This window comes from Pseudophryne corroboree, chromosome 1 (assembly GCF_028390025.1).
Source record: "Pseudophryne corroboree isolate aPseCor3 chromosome 1, aPseCor3.hap2, whole genome shotgun sequence".
NCBI lineage: Eukaryota > Metazoa > Chordata > Amphibia > Anura > Myobatrachidae > Pseudophryne > Pseudophryne corroboree.
Genome location: NC_086444.1, coordinates 727,841,015 through 727,860,728, shown reverse-complemented (window position 1 = coordinate 727,860,728; position 19,714 = coordinate 727,841,015). Strand labels below are relative to the sequence as shown.

The 19,714-nt window shown below is 43.2% G+C and overlaps 1 protein-coding gene across 1 annotated transcript in view; it reads right to left on the bottom strand.

The window, feature by feature from the left end:
* Window positions 1–9,002: 9,002 nt before the first annotated feature.
* LOC135046821 (phospholipid-transporting ATPase IK-like) overlaps window positions 9,003–19,714 on the bottom strand; it is a 1,701,102-nt gene continuing 1,690,390 nt past the window's right edge. Inside the window, exon 28 of the mRNA XM_063955407.1 lies at window positions 9,003–9,300. Coding sequence (XP_063811477.1) covers window positions 9,115–9,300 — 186 coding nt within the window. The 3' untranslated portion in view covers window positions 9,003–9,114. The remainder of the gene's footprint in view (window positions 9,301–19,714) is intronic.

The window sequence follows — 19,714 nt, the reverse complement described above, 5'->3', positions numbered from 1 at the left end:
CTCCTTTTGGACTGCTTGTCTCCCGCCTTCTTCCGTCTTCTGGGCGGTTCTTCCTCCTCGGGAAAGCCAGCAGGACGGCTGGAGTCTACACCTCCGCGAACTCCTTGGACCATGGCAGGGTTCATGCGCCTTTTAATAACTTCCTCCCAGGGTAGCCACTTCAGATTGAGAGCCGGGCCACCTGCCGTAGCTGTCTCATGTCGGCGCTGAATCCCCATCTTCTTCTTGGTCTGTCTGCGGCAATCACTGTACCGCTTCATGCAGTTTCTGGTGCTCCGGCGGTTTCCAAATACTGCAGTGACTTGGCTCGCGATGGCATCCCAGATGTTTCGCTTTGTCCTAGCTGCTGTGGTCTGTGCCCTTTGTCCATACAGAACGTCGTAGGACCTGTCGACGCCATCCACTAGGGTACAGTTTTCCGCCTCAGTGTATCTGGGTCCACGCGTTTTTTTCTGTCCTGCATCTTCACCAGAGGCTTCCTCCTCCGACTGCTCCTCTGGCTGGCTTCTTGCCTTTAGGGATTGAAAAAAAAACCCATGCATTTAATAAGATCGGTATGTACTTGTGAGTGTCAGTATCCCTGGCATTGCGCACATATACCTGTAGGTGTGCATGGCAGTGCGCAAACTAGGGTGGGTCAAGTTGGATGCTATTTGTGTCTGCAGGTGTTGTCAGTACCTTTCTACTAGGCTTTTTCTTAGACTTCTCATGGGCCCTTGACGACCGCGGCTGGTCACTGCATGCCTGGTCGGTCGTATCCTCCTCCTGGGTCGGCTCCCACTCCTCGTTGCTATGCAGGGATAGATCCGAGTGGGTGGGGGAAGGGGGGGATCGGATCCGCTTGTCCCTGGACATCTCTGTTTTAAAAAGAACAAAAAATTTTTTTTATATATATAAATAAAAATCAAATTTACCACATTACACAATTAAATGCAATCACATGTCATGCTGCTGGGACCCCAGTTCTCAAGCAGGACCAAAACACACCCAAAAAAAAATCAAAGAAAAAAAAATAAAAAAATAAAAACCCCGTACAAGCATCCATGCACATACTGGAAATCAACAATGGCTGACACACAAAATGGCTAACACACTCTGGAGGTACACCAGTGCTAAAATAGGAGGGAAAAAACATGTTTGGCAAACAACCGACACCACATGTCGACCGCATGGCCGACCAAACTTGCTCCAAATCACCCCAAACTAGCCAAAAAGCATCCCTGCACACTCTGGAGGTACACCAGTGCTAAAATAGGAGGGAAAAAACATGTTTGGCAAACAACCGACACCACATGTCGGCCGCATGGCCGACCAAACTTGCTCCAAATCACCCCAAACTAGCCAAAAAGCATCCCTGCACACTCTGGAGGTACACCAGTGCTAAAATAGGAGGGAAAAAACATGTTTGGCAAACAACCGACACCACATGTCGGCAGCATGGCCGACCAAACTTGCTCCAAATCACCCCAAACTAGCCAAAAAGCATCCCTGCAGACACTCGGGAGGTACACCAGTGCAAAAATAGGAGGGAAAAACATGTTTGGCAAACAACCGACACCACATGTCGGCCGCATGGCCGACCAAACTTGCTCCAAATCACCCCAAACTAGCCAAAAAGCATCCCTGCACACTCTGGAGGTACACCAGTGCTAAAATAGGAGGGAAAAGACATGTTTGCCAAACAACCGACACCACATGTCGGCCGCATGGCCGACCAAACTTGCTCCAAATCACCCCAAACTAGCCAAAAAGCATCCCTGCACACTCTGGAGGTACACCAGTGCTAAAATAGGAGGGAAAAAAACATGTTTGGCAAACAACCGACACCACATGTCGGCCGCATGGCCGACCAAACTTGCTCCAAAACACCCCAAACTAGCCAAAAAGCATCCCTGCACACTCTGGAGGTACACCAGTGCTAAAATAGGAGGGAAAAAAACATGTTTGGCAAACAACCGACACCACATGTCGGCCGCATGGCCGACCAAACTTGCTCCAAATCACCCCAAACTAGCCAAAAAGCATCCCTGCACACTCTGTAGGTACACCAGTACTAAAATAGGAGGGGAAAAACATGTTTGACAAACAAACGACACCACATGTCGACCGCATTGCTACCGACACACACTAAAATCAGCCCAAACTAGCCAAAAATCAATCCTGCACATGCTGGAGGTACACCAATGCAAAAGCAAGACCCAAAAAGTAATTTTAAGAAAAAAAAAACGTGAAAAACTACCCCAAAACACAAAACTCCACAAAAAAATGCAGCAAAACAAGCAGGAGCTATACACATACCTGCACACATACCCAAACACCCCATGTACACCTCATGGCAACCCCCACTACACAAACACATACATGCAACACCAGACCCACATGTGGTACTTACCTACAAATGTTGTAAAAGCTCCTAAAATGGCTCTCCTCCGGGGTAACAGGTATCCTCCTGTCTGTCCTGGAATAAAGCCTGCTGGGGTGTCCAAACGATACCACAGCAAACAACCAATTTGCTAGCTCTGCACCTCCTCACACCTCTCTGCAGGTTCACAAAATGGCTGCAGAGCACGCAGCAAACAAGCCCTAATAAAGGGCTGCTTTCGGCGGGAAGTCGAATTCGGAACACCCACTACTCGCCGATTGGGCCGTTATCTGCCAAGGGGTGGGTCGAATCAGTTTTGCATTGCATATGGTGAATTCATGTTCCCGGCGGCAGGGCTGCGGCTGTCGAGTGCAGGCAAATTTTTAAACGGACGGAAAAAAGGCGCGATTCGCCCGGGATTGCATATACCCCATAATGCATCACAATTACAACAGGTCCAGAAATCACGCGGTCCGGTGTCCTAAATGTCGGACCAACCTATATTCCCTATCTTTTGTTCTCCAATTATTTCTTACCCAAGCAATGGCACAAAACATTTTAAGGCCCTTTATAGACATTTCATGTTTTTCATTAAAATGCATAGAGAATGGATGATTTTCATTTCCCTTTAATGATGTTCCGGACATGTTCTGCCCATCTAATTTTTACCTGTCATTTGGTTTTTCCAATATATAGCAAATTGCACTTATAGTACATGCAATGCCATATATTACATAATTAGTGTGACAGGTGATGAACTCATCTATTTTGAACGTTTTCTGTTCCCAATAGAAGTGCATCATTTTAGAGTCACTGCTTGGACAGGCTTTACACATCTTACATTCTCCACAGCGGTAAAAACCTTTATTTCTTGGAAGGAATCTTTTCCCATCCATATGGAGTGCACTGGATACCAATTGATTTTTTATATTTGGGGCCCTTTTGTAGGTGAATTTTGGTTTGGCTGGTAAAATCTTCCCCAAAATGTTATCCTTTAAAAGGATTTTTCAATTCTTTTTAATAATACCCTCTATCCTCCTATACTGTCTATTAAACTGTGTGTGAAAAGATATCTGAACTCCCGGATTATTTGATACAACTGTGTCCCTTTCTTTCAACAACATGGATCTATCAATTTCCTCTACTGCCTCTGCAGTCTTTCTAAGAATAGACATTTCACAACCCTTTTGGACAAAATTGTTTATCATGGTCTCTGCCTGTTCCCTATACTTCTGCTTATTTGAACAATTCCTGCGCAACCTCAAAAATTGCCCATTGGGTTTATTGTTGAGCCAAATGGGCAAATGGTTACTATCTGAGGGTATGTAGGTGTTCGAATCAGTCGGTTTGACATAATTACATGTGTTTAGCTTGCCATCCACCACCTCTATATTTAGATCTAAAAAGTGAATGGCAGATATGCTAATGTCAAATTACAAATAAATATTTAAAGTGTTGTCATTCAAATAATTTCAGAATTCCTGGAGGGCAGTTTCCTCACCCTTCCAAACAAAAATAATGCCATCTATGTACCGCCACCAATGCACCAGGCTCGCACCCCAGTCATGCCCCGCCCAGACATGGGAGTCCTCCCATCTGGACATGAACAAATTTGCATAACTGGGTGCGCACCTGGTGCCCATGGCTGTACCAACAACTTGTTTGTAGAAAGACCCATCGAAATTGAAATAATTGTTTTTGAGGATGAACGAAATTCCATCTAAAATAAAATTCATAAGAGTACCATTCATCTTCTCTTTTACTAGAGTGGACCTATTCGCATCTAAACCTTCAGTGTGTGAAATAATAGTGTAGAGAGATGATACATCAGCAGTTGCTAGAAAAAAGTCGTCTTCCCAGTCGTATCTCCGAAAGACGATTTAGGATGTCTCTAGTGTCCTTCAAATAAGACTTCTCTTTGATAACTAGTGGCTGTAAATGGAAGTCGATATATGCAGATAGATTTGAAGTGATGGAATTAGTACTGGCTACTCTCGGCCTACCAGGGGTATTATCAATGCTTTTGTGAATTTTGGGTAGGAGGTATAGCACTGGTATCGAAAAGTTCTCATTAATTAGATACCATGCCACCTCGACATCAAAAAACCCCAAATCAACATATTGGCTAATGAGATTATCATAAGATTTGAAAATATTAGTAGATGGATCACTTTTTAATTTAATGTAAGTGACTCCATCATCCAGTTGTCAGAGGCCATCTTTCACATAATTATCCTTATTCATAACAACAATCCCCTTCCCCCTTGTCTGCTGGCTTAAGAATAATTTCATGATTTTCCTGTAAACTCTTTAGACATTCTCTCTCATTTTTAATTAAATTATTGATTCTATTAGGAACAATTGCTATAAGTGATTCAAAATCCCGAAGAACACTCTTGTGGAAAGTATCCACACAACACCCCTTACTATAAGTGGGGTAAAATATTGACTTTCTTTTGAACCTTGATGTCTCTTGTTCAATATCTTGGGAGGGTTTGTCATCAAAGAATCTTTTTAAAGATAATCTACTGACAAATTTTTGCAAATCAATGTATAACTGAAAATGATTAATGTCATTGGTCGGACAGAACTTCAATCCTTTTTTTCAATATGTGAGTTTCTACCTCACTAAGTACAAATTTGCTTAACTTGAATATTTTAATTCCATTTTCCTGAACAGTGGAATTAGTTATGTTGGATATTGGAATACCCATATTTCTCTCACATTCCCCTCCATTAGACAAATATTGTTATATAGTACCATTAGGCTCTAGAACTTGGTTTTTATTTTTGGATTTTTTGAAATGTTTTCTTTCCTTTACAGACCTACCGCCTCTTTTACCCCTTTTTTATGTTTACAAACTGTAATAGTGGTTGATTTGGATTTTGTCTCATCTAATGATACTTCCTTTGAAACTGGTGTCTCCCCAAAAAATGTTGCCTATTGTCCTCTACTCTATTCCTTTGTAATCTAAATTTATCAGTCAGAGTGGATGGTGCATGAAAATTCCTTTGATCCCCTTCATGCTGATCTGATTTATGAGGGAACTCCTTATAATGTTCAAAATCAGGATTTCTATCCTGAGGTCGCCAGTTGGATCAAAATTCACCTCCCACCTACATACCCTCAGATAGTAACCATTTGCCCATTTGGTTCAACAATGTACCATGATAAACTATTTTGGCCAAAATGGTTATGAAATGTTTATTCTTAGAAACACTGCAGAGGAAGTAGAGGAAATTGATAGATCCATGTTGTTGAAAGAAAAGGACACAATTGTATCAAATAATCCGGGAGTTCAGGTATCTTTTCACACACAGTTTAATAAACAGTATAGGAGGATAGAGGGTATTATTAAAAAGAATTGGAAAATCCTTTTGAAGGATACAATTTTGGGGAAGATTTTACCAGCTAAACCAAAATTCACCTACAAAAGGGCCCCAAATATCAAAAATCAATTGGTATCCGGTGCACTCCATATGGATGGGAAAAGATTCCTTTACAAGAAATAAAAATGTTTACCGCTGTGGAGAATGTAAGATGTGTTTTTCCTGACCGGTTTATGTAATGTATAAGCATCTTGTTTTTGCAGCCATTCTTTAATATCGCCGCATCTTTATTCGACGCATAAAACTTATCAACGCAGCTATAACTCCCTGGGTTTAATACGGTGTAATACGCTTTCTTCATATGCTTTCTTCGGTTAGCCGACCCTCGTAACACGATGCTTCTTTTGTCCGCAGGCATAGCAGAACATACTTTTATAGATATCACACTCGAATCCAATAACAGCATTCATAGCTTGCATGCTCATTTTATAAATCAATTGGAAATAACATTTACTGGTGCAACTAAGAGTTAACAACACACAAATCAATTGGAAATAATATACACTGATGCAACATCTTAATACACAGTTAATACACAGAAGGCTTTTCAATGATTAAACACCGCTTATAACTCATTTATAAGCTTATTTTATATAAGACAACATCAGAAGGGGACAAACATTGGGCATGTCGAGGGTGTGGTTAGGGGCAGATTTGCATATTTAGGGGCGTGTTGACCTGTCAGATTGAGTTTGACGGAACATGGTTGTATAAACAGGACATGCACACTTTAACAAACCAATCATTTCAGCAACAGTGTCTACCACACGACTGTGGCTGATATGATTGCTTTGTTTGGGCCCCCACCAAAAAAGAAGCAATTAATCTCTCCTTGCACAAACTGGCTCTAAAGTGGCAAGATGTTGTCCTCATCCTCAGATTCCCCACCTCTTCAGTGTTTATATCCTCATCCTCACAGAGAAATAATATTCAAACAAACCAGATCATTTAGGTGTCAGTGAACTGCTTACGCTATTACCCAAAGTTTCTGAATTGACAATGACTTATGATAAATGTGCTGCAGGTGATGTATAAGAGAGGATGCTCCTAGGTGGTTAACATCCTTACCCCTACTTATTATGGATTGACAAAGGCAATAGATGGCTTGGCTCCTGTTGTCCGGATTTGAGGAGAAATAATTCCACACCGAAGAGGTGGCTTTTTTGGTATTTTGCCCAGGCATGACAATGGGCTTTTTTATCCCATGGCCTACAACTGTCTCCACTGGTGTCTTATTCAAACAAACCACATCACCATCAGAATCCTCATCGTCAACTTCCTCCGCAGCACCAGCTCCCCTATCACCCATATACTTCTACAGTGACATCCTCAATCTCAATATCAGCAACTGGACAGGAGGTGCTCCTCCCTGCACTTGCAGAGAGTGTACAATTGGTGGTAGGAGCCTACTCTTCCCATACAGTGTTGTGAAGGTCAGTCCTAGACATTGCAACCGTGGACAGTGCCAGCACCCCTGTATTTTCACAAACCCCTGTAATTTTACAGCATACAAGACAGGGCCAGTGTATATTTATTTTCACTGCACCTCTGTATTTTACAGCATACAGGACCAGTGTACTTTTATTTTAACAACAGCACCACTGTATTTTTACAGCATACAGGACCAGTGTACTTTTATTTTAACAACAGCACCACTGTATTTTTACAGCATACAGGACCATTGTACTTTTATTTTAAAAACAGCACCCCTGTATTTTTACAGCATACAGGACCAGTATACTTTTATTTTAACAACAGCACCCTTGTATTTTTACAGCATACAGGACAGGTCCAGTTTAATTTTATTTTAACAACAGCACCCCTACATTTTTAGAGCATACAACACAAGGCCAGTGTACATTGATTTTCACTGCGCCCCATAATTTTTACTGCGTACAAGACAGGGCCAGTGTACATCTATTTTCACTGCTCCCCAGATTTTTTTTTACAGCATACATGACAGGGCCAGTGTATATTGATTTTCACTGCACCCCAGATTTTTTACAGCATACATGACAAAGCCAGTGTACATTTATATTCACTGCACCCCAGATTTTTTACTGCATACAAGACAGGGCCAGTGTACATTTATATTCATTGCACCCCAGAAACTTTGCAGACAGCACCCTTGTATTTTCAGATCATACAGGACGACAGTGCCCCTGGCTCCTGTACAACACAGTGACAGCCAGTACAACAACACCCATGTACAGCTGCACCACCCCTAACAGCACTAGTGACAGCCAGGACAGCACCCTTAACAGCACAGGTACCCAACAGTGAAAGGAACAGCACCCCTAGAGAGCACATACTGACCCCAACTGATGCCACCACCCACAGGGAGACAGAGGTCAGTCTCCATGACTCCAAATCTGAAGGGAAAATGACGGCAACGCACAGCTGTTTATATGGAATCCAAGACCCGCGAGAATCTAACAGCTGGATGATGACGTTTTGCCTTGTTCTGGTTTCTGAGTCTGGCAGGAAGTCCTGAGCCGGACTCGGATTCTGGCTCGGAACGGGATGCTCGGGAGGGTTCGGTTCTCGGAGAACCAAGCCCACCCATCTCTAGTTAAAACACATGAGAAGACATGCAAACTCACTGCAGAGAAGGTAGTGTGTTTGTAAAGTGTATATTAGTGCATGTATGGGCGGTATACATTTAATTTGCTGGCTGTCTGGATCCCGGCATTCAGGATACCAATGACAGAATCCCAATAGTTGCCAATGCTGGCATCCAGAATACCAGCGCAACAGGACTATTCCCACTCTTGGGTGTCCACGACACCCATAGAGTGGGAATAAAACATGTGTCAAGAGCAGAGAGCCACCAAGTCCACAAGGGGACTCTTTGCACTTGCCCAGCTGTTGGAATAGTGATGGCTGAGATCCTGGCCACCTTTAAATCATACTGAACCGGTTTGGGCCACATGCAGGCGTGTTTCAAAAAGAATGAATCTTGCTAAATTTGCTGTTTTGTTTTCTATTGAAAGTACTTGAGTTATTTTGATGGTATATTTAGTTGTATTTTGGTATTCACCTATGTTTTGCATACAGAATCGTGTATGTTAACCTGTGTTTAGCGTTGGTAAATGTTAGTGTTGTGAAAATTGGTCAAATATACCTAAGAATGCATTCTCAACCAACCACGATTCTTAGTAAATAAACCCCTCTGCGCTTAGCCCTGCAGTTTTATTTGATCCCTCCCTTCTTGATGAAGTGCTAGGAATAAGCAAAAATAACAGCTATGTATTATTATTTTTTTACTTTCTATATAGAATGAAAGAAAAGCAACCTTTATTATAGTCATAGAAAATCATGAATGCAGCATGGTGAAGACAGGATAATATGGCACTGTGTATTTACTTTCCATTATTCATACAACTCTTCTCCTGGTCTTTCTGCTGAATATGAGTCTTTTGCAAAAAGCCGCCTTTAGTTATAATCCTTCCATATCCCTCAGTATGAGAAAAAGCATAACTGGACCTTTTTGAACTGTCCCTCCTGAAGGCAGAATGTAATTCTACAGTCTTCTTTCTTGAAGGAATCTAAAATAAAAAAGAGTTTACACTTTCCATAATCACGTTACCATGGTAATGTTAAAAAAAAAATCCTATAAAATGTGACTGGAAGACAAGCTCTGTCCTTCAGTCAAGAGATTGCCTTGTTTATTGTTTAGTAAATCTATATACAGTATACTGTATAAAAGGCAAATACCACTGACTCATCATAAAATATCCTGAACCATAAGGACTAGGAACTTGAAATTTGGACAGTAGCTTGCTTTTGTGAGTAAGGCACCCACTAAGAAGGGATTAAGAGGGGGAGATAATTTTCCCAGAGGAGAGATAAGACAGACCATCCAGCCGGGGTTATAAAGAATGCATGGTGCCGGTGATACCAAGAGGGGAGGACACAATACTGTCAAACTTTGCTTAAGTTGCTTTAAACTGTCACTGGCAAGGAAGTGCAGTCTTATGGTTCAGGAGATTTTGTGATGAGTCAGTGGTATTTGCCTTCTTAAATGCATTAAAGGAAAGCTCGATAGTCAGCAACTGCTTATCTACTGTACAAAGGGTACTGACAAGCTCTCCCAGTCACCTTAAGTGTTGTGTGAAAAACTTTACCTTTTTACCTCAAAGGAGGAGCCCTAAAGAGAGTGAGAAGCTAAGCAAGGAGACCCTTTGGAATGGAGTCAGCCTATCCCTGCATACCATACATATTTAAAATAAATGCTTGACCTGTCGTTCCAGCATTTACAGCACTGAGGAGGGCAACATCAGAAGCGGGACGGGGCAGAGAAGGAGGCGGATTATTCTCCTCAGCACCAGCCTTTTGACAGCATAAATTCGGGGAAGGCCCGCCCGGAAAATGAGGCCTGACAAAGATTGGCAGAGCATGTCCTGTTGTAAGTCTAATTGCTAATCTTCTGTGAGAAACTAACCAGTTAACTTTAGGTATATCCCATTGTCCAGAAAAAAAGACACAAACAATACAGATTCCCGTACAATAAAACCTGTTTATTGTTTTGGTGTGATCTCGGGTGGTTTCATGGAAGGGCAGGGCTGGATTAAGCCTCAGGGGGCCCAGGGCCCTTAAGACAGGAGGGCCCCTCCCTTCATGTCAGTACCGCATCCCCTTGGCTGTGCCTCCTCCCCCCTGTGGCAGGTCCTCATATATTTAGTTAATAAATGAGAACTCATTCATATCTTTCAGTGTGTAGGCATCAACGACGAACGATGCGCGGCCCCGCGCTCATTCATCATTGGTGCCAGGTCGCTTATGCATGCAAGCCAATATGGACAATCTTGTTCATATTAGAATGCACTGCTATGGAGCCAGTTGATGGGGGGAGTGAAGAAACTTCACTCCCCCTGTCACTCCTCTCCCCCCGCCGCCGGGTCGCCCATCTGCCGTATCGGCTGTCAGGCAGCTCGGCGGCGGGTCATGTGATGTGTAGGGCCCAATAGACAGACAGATAGATGAGAAACATTAGCTAAACAGATTGATGAGAAACATTAGATAGATAGATAGATAGATAGATAGATAGATAGATAGATAGACAGATAGATGTGAAACATTAGGTAGATAGAAAGACAGATAGATAGATAGATGAGAAACATTAGATCGATAGATGATAAATAGATAGATAGATAAGATAGATAGATAGATAGATAGATAGATAGATAGATAGATAGATAGATAGATAGATGTGAAACATTAGATAGATGTGAAACATTAGATAGATAGATAGATAGATAGATAGATAGATAGATAGACACACACGTATATATTCTATTGTTCTTATATAATAATGACCCGCTCACTTTTTTATGGTTAATGTTCCCCACACCTAATAAATATTTAATTTTCCATCCATGCCTTAAATATTTAATAAGCCCTGTCACATATTTAATCATATTTAATAGCTTATAATATTATAAAAAATATTTAATGATGTGTATGTATATATATATATATATATATATATTGGGCAAAGAACGGTGTACAGGTGCGCTGGTCAGTCTTTAATTAAATGGTTTGCAGTCCCCAGGTGATTCCACACCTGGGCTGTTAACACTGGTGAACCACCACCGCTGCACTTCTCCAAAAACACTCAGGACTCCTTGAGCAAATTTCTGGAAAAAAAGGGATTCAGGAGAATGCGCCCATAGTGTAAATCCGATTTATTTTTTAAAACATTTCAAATAGAACCAAGTTACAGGTATAGATGTAATAATACCTTTTTAGACCCACACTTTGGGCCAGTTTGTACGTAAAAGAGATACACAAGGCTGGTGCATCAACCGCTGTGTCCAGAAGCCGGGACCGTACATTTGAAATGTTTTAAAAAATAAATCGGATTTACACTATGGGCGCATTCTCCTGAATCCCTTTTTTTCCATATATATATATATATATACACATATTAATAATCTATTTAATTATTCTCCCCCCCCACCCACCCTCTTCTCCTCAGTTACATACCATTACTAAGTGATCTCTGGAGCGCTGACAGGCCTCTTCAGAGTCCGTCCAGCCACCTCACATGTCCCGCTTCTCTTTGCGTTCTTTTTGTGGCCTGACATCATGATGTCTCATCCCCCATTGTCAGTTGCGCAGCGCCGTAATCACACACTGGTGCTGCACGGAGGGAGAGCATGCGGGCACAGATTCTACTGAAGGCATCTCTCCAGGCTCCGCCATAGGCAGCAGCACTCCCAGCAGCTCACGCTGCTGCTCGAAGTGCTGATGCTGGTGGTGCAGCATGGAGACAGGCAGATTCATCCATGGACCGCAGCTCCGGCCAGGGACCCCCCTTAGAAAGAGGGACCCGGGGTACTTACCCCCTGCCCCCCCTTAATCTGACACTGTGGAAGGGCACTTTGATGCTACCAGTGAGCCTATTTTAAAATCAGTATTACATTTGCATAAATACCAGCACTTTTCAACTCTTTGTGATTATACTTGGAATTCTGTAGCGAAGCATGGGTATTCAGCTAGCATATTTATACATTTATGTGAATGCTTGCACTAATGTGTGCCTCGGACGGCTCCTCCGTGGGCAGGGTGTGCTTCATTTGGATCTTTCCATGCAGAGTATAGTATACTCCTATTCCACCCTGCCGCACCTGGTACCTTGTGAGGGTGGAATGCACAACCCTTGGAGGTTATGCCCAAAATGCCTACACCAATCATGCATTATGCTTTCTGTGTGCTCAAGGTTTTTTTTTTTTTTTTATTGTCTGTGTGGTTTATCTTTTGATGTATTACTTAAATCTTCTGTATTATGTGCATTGTTTGAATTCTAGTTGGTAACGCGGATGGCTGCCGCTGTGCTGCTCTGCCAAGCTGCCTTCGTTTTTAGTCTTACATGTATTATATGTCTAATATGTTGAGTCTATTGTACAGTTACAATGTGCAGTATGAACTCATACGTGTAATGTTTGTAATGTATGCTACGTTTTCCCCCCTTCTTATTGCTATGTATTCCTCCTTCATGTTGCTGCTTGCGAATGCATTGTACCACAAAAAATTCCTAGTGTACATAAGTACACCTGGCCAATAAAGCTGATTCTGATATAGAAGCGAAGTAAAAAAGTAATGAAAATGGCAATAATCAAGTATAAAGACTGGGGGGTAAATTTACTAAGATGGGAGTTCTATTTAAGATTGGAAGTCGCCCATAGCAACCAATCAGATCCCAGGTATTATTTTGTAGAAGGTGCTAGATAAATGAGAAGTAGAATCTGATTGGTTGCTATGGGCAACATCCCATCTTAAATAGAACTCCCATATTAGTAAATTTACCAGAGGATCTGTAATAGATTATCTTGGGCAGTTTTTTGGCACTAGTATCAGTAGCACACAAAGTGTGTGTGTGTGTGTGTGTGTGTGTGGGGGGGGGGGCTGAGTAAAAAGGACACCCACTGATGGAGCACGTTTTTTTCAGAGCCGGAAACAGCCTAGTCTCCATCTCTTCATTGGCCATGATATAGATGGCCGTGGGAGCTGATCCTGGGTATGCCCAGCAGCAACAGCTCTGCTCACACAAGCCATCTGCTACCAGAATCCAACATGTGTACTGCTACATGTGAGAGGCGTGTCATAAAAATGTCTTACATCCAAATGTAAATAAACCCCAATGTTATTAAGATCTGCTTGTTAAAGAAAATACACTGATATTTTTCAGGATTTGTTTGTGTATTTGTGTTTTACAAGAGATTCCATATACGGTAAGAGGCCATGCGAAACCTTATTTAACCTTTATGTAGCCCTAGGGATCATTGTGACTTATAACTAACTATATAAGGAGAACTGGAAAGGCGGTTGTTGAGTTGGGTGCACAGTGTCAATTGATTGGATTGACTGTCAAAATAAAACGTAACTTTTATTACTTATATTAATATTAAGAAGGTCCTTATCTTGGGACACATTCAGCAAAATATAGAGGTTAAAAACATGACATATACAAACACATAAGTGATGTAGAAAAAAAGGAAAGTGTGAGACAGATTCTTAAAAAGTGGGGTCACCACAATAACTCCTGCAACTAGTATAATTATTTATGTGTGAGGCAATAGCCACTCAGGATACAAACTGGGTAATGCTTCCCAGTCCTAGGTATAGTTGATATCGTATGGGGAGATTAAATGTAACCACAGATAGTGGGGTGTTTCTAATGGGACACTGCCTCTGGTGCGTGGATACGGTGGAATATATGATACAATTCGGGCCTCTTTCCCACCTAGTAATAATATGCCAGTGAGTTACTCTTGAATAGAGAACATTGACTACAATGGTACTGATGGTTGAGACATACAATATGTATTGTGCCACTGGTGCCTTATATTACAGAATGCTGTATATCTCCTTTCGTACTGCTTCTGGATAAATTAATAACAGTGAACATATATAAGTGTTTGTCAAAGATTAACAGTGACAAGTACTGGGGTGCTCACACAATATTAATGTGTAGGGCACTCGCATGGATAATACAAACTTATATGTCTTGAGAATAAGATGTATAGATTGATGAAAGAATGTCTGTATGGATATTGAACATCCCCCCATGTAATAAGTCTAGGGTAATCAGGATATAACCCGTATATTAATGGAGTCAATTGGAAGATGTACTGAGATACTACAGTAATGATTGTTTACAAATATAGGCACAGAGTGAATGTATTTCAGTCCACATTTGTTTAGGAGTAAAGGGAAGGTCTCGTTAAAGCTGCCCGTACAGCGAAACATGCATGTCGGCTTGTTAGTGGGCCACCACACTCCTTGAAATTGTATAGCAATGTTGTATTCTGTGCAATAGTAAGTGATGTTCTTACCAGCACCAGCACTGATTTCTATAGAGCAGCGTTTTTCAACCGCTGTGCCGCGGCACACAAGTGTGCCGCGAGCGGTTGCCAGGTGTGCCGCTGCCCACCAGAGATACCGCTGCCATCACCCGCCGGAAATGCCCGCCGCCTGTCAGAGGAACCTGCCCGGCAGCCGCTGCCATCACTTGCTGTCTCGGGCAGGGCTGTCCTCTTCCGCAAGCAGCGCTGTCCTCTTCCGCAGGCAGACCTATGGTGATGTGCGTGACTCATAGGTCACGCACGTCACGTAGCCCTGCCGCCCGCCTGCTGCTGCCGGAGTCTCAGTCCCTGCTCAGCGTTATGCGCTGCCCGCACAACAGACGAGGTAGAGATTTTTGTGTGTACAGCAGCAGGTTAAATGAAAATAATGTGTGCAATTACTGGGAAGGAGAGAGGGAGGCAGGCTGTGTGTGTTATTACTGGGGGTGGGGGCTGTGTGTGTTATTACTGGGGGGTGCAGGCTGTGTGTGGTATTACATGGGGGGAGGGGGTTGGAGGCAGGCTACAGTATGTGTGGAATTACTAGGGGGGGGGCTGTGTGTGAAATTGCTGGGGAGGAGGATATATGTGGAATAATATGGGGGGACTGTTTGCAGGATTACTGGGGGGGGGGTGAGGCCAATGAGTGGAATTACTATGGGGAGCAGTGTGTGGCATTACTGTGGGGGTCAAGGTGTTTTATTACTGCAGGGACTGATGTGCTTTTTTACTTCTGGTGGCCAAAGTTCTTTATTAATGTAGGGACCAATTTTTTTTTATTACAGTGAGGGTGCAAGCATTAGTTTTATTACAGTGTGGGCCAATATATGCTGAGATTTGTTATTATATTTGATTAAAAAAACTGATGGTGTGCCTTGGCAATTTTAAAATCTTATTCAGTGTGCCACGGGTTTAAAAAGGTTGAAAATCACTGCTATAGAGCCTTAGCATTCAGCAATTAGGATTCGCTCAGCAGGCTGTGTGTATGAGTTTATGAAATCAGACAAACCACCACCAAAGATAGCAGCACAGGGGATTACCCTAGGTTATTGCTGTAAACAGAGGTAGCAATTACTCGCTTCTCTGAACAGCATACATCTGTGGACTACCCGATTACCGTTATCCATGCCGCAACTACTCTGTGCTTAGTAACCATTGCACTGCCTATAATAAAACTATAGGAATCAGGAATTGTATTACAAGCATTGGTTTAGAGTTATATTATATCCTAGGGGTCATTAGAGTCAGCAGTGGTATTTATTATCTGCATAATCCCCACATAGGGGACCCATTACTTTATAATAGGGACAAATGACCTCTAAGGGTGTTAGGAACACTGTTCAAATATATATTATTCATTATTATTTTTCTCTTTCAACAATTTGGACGCCCTTAGTGGACTTCTCTATATGGAGCACACATTTGTATACCTAAAAAATACAAGTGATTAACCTTTTAAGAGGTGCACACGCGTATGTTCCGCTATGATAGTGTACTATACACTTATAATGAAAGCAATATTCTTTCAATAGGTACACATGTGTATGATCCGTGAATACCAAACATATCAGTGAAGCAATATTCTTGCATATCCTCTTTCCTTTGCATGAATCAGTACTGCAACAATTGTTGCCTTTTGTTATATCAGTCCTAGGACAATTTGCAACATCTTTCCCTTTACTCCTAAACAAATGTGGACTGAAATACATTCACTCTGTGCCTATATTTGTAAAAAATCATTACTGTAGTATCTCAGTACATCTTCCAATTGACTCCATTAATATACGGGGTATATCCTGATTACCCTAGACTTATTACAAGGGGGGATGTTCAATATCCATACAGACATTCTTTCATCAATCTATACATCTTATTCTCAAGACATATAAGTTTGAATTATCCATGCGAGTGCCCTACACATTAATATTGTGTGAGCACCCCAGTACTTGTCACTGTTAATCTTTGACAAACACTTATATATGTTCACTGTTATTAATTCATCCAGAAGCAGTACGAAAGGAGATATACAGCATTCTGTAATATAAGGCACCAGTGGCACAATACATATTGTATGTCTCAACCATCAGTACCATTGTAGTCAATGTTCTCTATTCAAGAGTAACTCACTGGCATATTATTACTAGGTGGGAAAGAGGCCCGGATTGTATCATATATTATTATTATTATTATTACATTTTATTTATAAGGCGCCACAAGTGTTTCGCAGCGCCATACATAGGACAGTACAGGGAGACAAAACTTAGCATAACAGTAAATAAATAACAAAAATGGAGTGCAGGTAACAAAGAGCACTACAATTCTCAAAACATAATACAGCTTAGATGTAAGTAGAGAAGGAGTAATCATTGTACTACTTGGGGCTGGCGGCATAGATAGAGAGGGACCATTTACCAGCACGAGAAAAAGCAGGTAAAGATGGTCGCTAAGTGAAATGTGTCAAGAAGAGGGCTTAGACAAGAGGAAAGAGGGCCCTGCTCTGAAGAGCTAACAATCTAGTAAGGAGGGGCAACAGACAGATGACATGAGGTGCAAGCAAGCAGGTAGAAGCCTGATGGTGGTATGCGAGCAAAGCAGCGATGTCCAAGGCATGGGGCAGGGGGATGGAGGAGCAGCCTAAGGACTAGGTTATGCATTGGAGGGGTACGCTTTGATAAATAGGTGGGTTTTCAGTGCCCGTTTGAAGCTTTGCAAGGTCGGGGAGAGTCTAATGGAGCGGGGGAGCGCATTCCACTGAAGGGGTGCAGCACGGGCAAAATCCTGAACTCGTGCATGGGAAGCAGTGACCAAGGCAGAGGAGAGGCGACGGTCGTCACCCGACCATAGTGGGCGGGAGGGTGTATGAAGGGAGAGGAGGTTGGAGATGTAGGGAGCAGTGGAATTAGAGATGGCATTGTATGTGAGGGTGAGGAGTTTGAAGAGGATTCTGTAGGAGAATGGGAGCCAGTGTAGATTTTGTCAAAGGGGAGTGGCAGAAGTGGACACGCACACGAGGCAGTGTCCCATTAGAACAGGGGTGGGGAACCTTTTTTCTACCGAGGGCCATTTGGATATTTATAAAATCCTTCGGGGGCCATACAAAAATTCTCAACTTAAAAAATTACCCTGCCCCCCAGTAGGTCTGCCCCTTAGAGGTACTGTGTGTGCGCGCAGGAGGCGCGCACGCGCCAAAAAAATGGGTGTGGCCAGTTAAAATGGGACGTGATACACATATGCCCCCAATAGTGCGGTGCCAGATCCACAATTGCCCCCACAGTGCCAGGTATACAAATGCCCCCCACAGTGCCAGGTATACAGATGTCCCCACAGTGCCAGGTATACAGATGCCCCACAATGCCAGGTATACAGATGCCCCCACAATGCCAGGTATACAGATGCCCCCACAATGCCAGGTATACAGATGCCCCCACAGTGCCAGGTATACAGATGCCCCCACAGTGCCAGGTATACAGATGCCCCTCACAGTGCCAGGTATACAAATGCCCCTCACAGTGCCAGGTATACAAATGCCCCTCACATTGCCAGGTATACAGATGCCCCTCACAGTGCCAGGTATACAGATGCCCCTCACAGTGCCAGGTATACAGATGCCCCCACAGTGCCAGGTATACAGATGCCCCCACAGTGCCAGGTATACAGATGCCCCCGCAGTGCCAGATATACAGATGCCCCCACAGTGTCAGGTATACAGATGCCCGCACAGTGCCAGGTATACAGATGCCCCCCGCAGTGCCAGGTATACAGATGCCCCCACAGTGCCAGGTATACAGATGCCCCCCGCAGTGCCAGATATACAGATGCCCCCACAGTGCCAGGTATACAGATGCCCCCCGCAGTGCCAGATATACAGATGCCCCCACAGTGCCAGGTATACAGATGCCCTCCCCTCTCCCTGCTGCTTACCGTGGACGGAGGAGAGCGCGGCTGTCGGGTGAAAGCGGCGGCGTGTAGTACTTCAAATCAGCCGCCGGTTCGAGAGCCAATCAGAGCTCGCGGACCGGCAGCCGCGGCTCCTGATTGGCTGCCGGTCCGCGAGCTCCGATTGGCTCACGGACCGGCAGCTGGTTTGAAGTACTACACGCCGCCGATCCCGACTCCCACTCGACAGCCGCGCTTTCCTCTGTCTCCCTGTTCTGACAGCTGAGACACGCTGCCGCCGGACTGAGCGGCAGCGTGTCTCACTGACACAAGGTGGTGGGCCGGACCAAACGGCTTCGCGGGCCGTATACAACCCGCGGGCCGGAGGTTCCCCACCCCTGCATTAGAAACACCCCACTATCTGTGGTTACATTTAATCTCCCCATACGATATCAACTATACCTAGGACTGGGAAACATCACCCAGTTTGTATCCTGAGTGGCTATTGTCTCACACATAAATAATTATACTAGTTGAAGGAGTTATTGTGGTGACCCCACTTTTTAAGAATCTGTCTAATACTTTCCTTTTTATCTACATCACTTATGTGTTTGTATATGTCATGTTTTTAACCTCTGTATTTTGCTGTATGTGTCCCAAAATAAGGACCTTCTTAATATTAATATAAGTAATAAAAGTTACATTTTATTTTGACAATCAATCCAATCAACTGACACTGTGCACCCAACTCAACAACCGCCTTTCCAGTTCTCCTTATATGTTTTGATACCTGGTTGTAATAGGGTCGCACCCCCAGAGAGGCTCAAAGTCTAATTTAGACACACGTATATTGGGGTTTTATTGATCTACTAATAAATCAAATTGTTAATATAGATCATTCAAGTGTGCAGATGTACCTTTCTTTCCTTGTTCTCTGCCTTATAACTAATGCAGGAAGATGGCACTGATGATCCCATTTGAATTTATGTAACTCTAATTTATTCCCCCCTACCCCCCCCCCCCCCCTCAATAATGTAACAGCTACTTAATGGGGGGTGGTATACATGTGACCGACAGTCACATGACCTCCTCCACCATCCCGACGGCTCACTATCCCGATGGTCGGCATGCCGACCAACAGGGACTATTCCCACTCGTGGGTGTCCACGACACCCATAGAGTGGGAATAGAACCCGTGGTGACCACAGGTCGCCACCGAGCCCGCAGCATGGCGAGC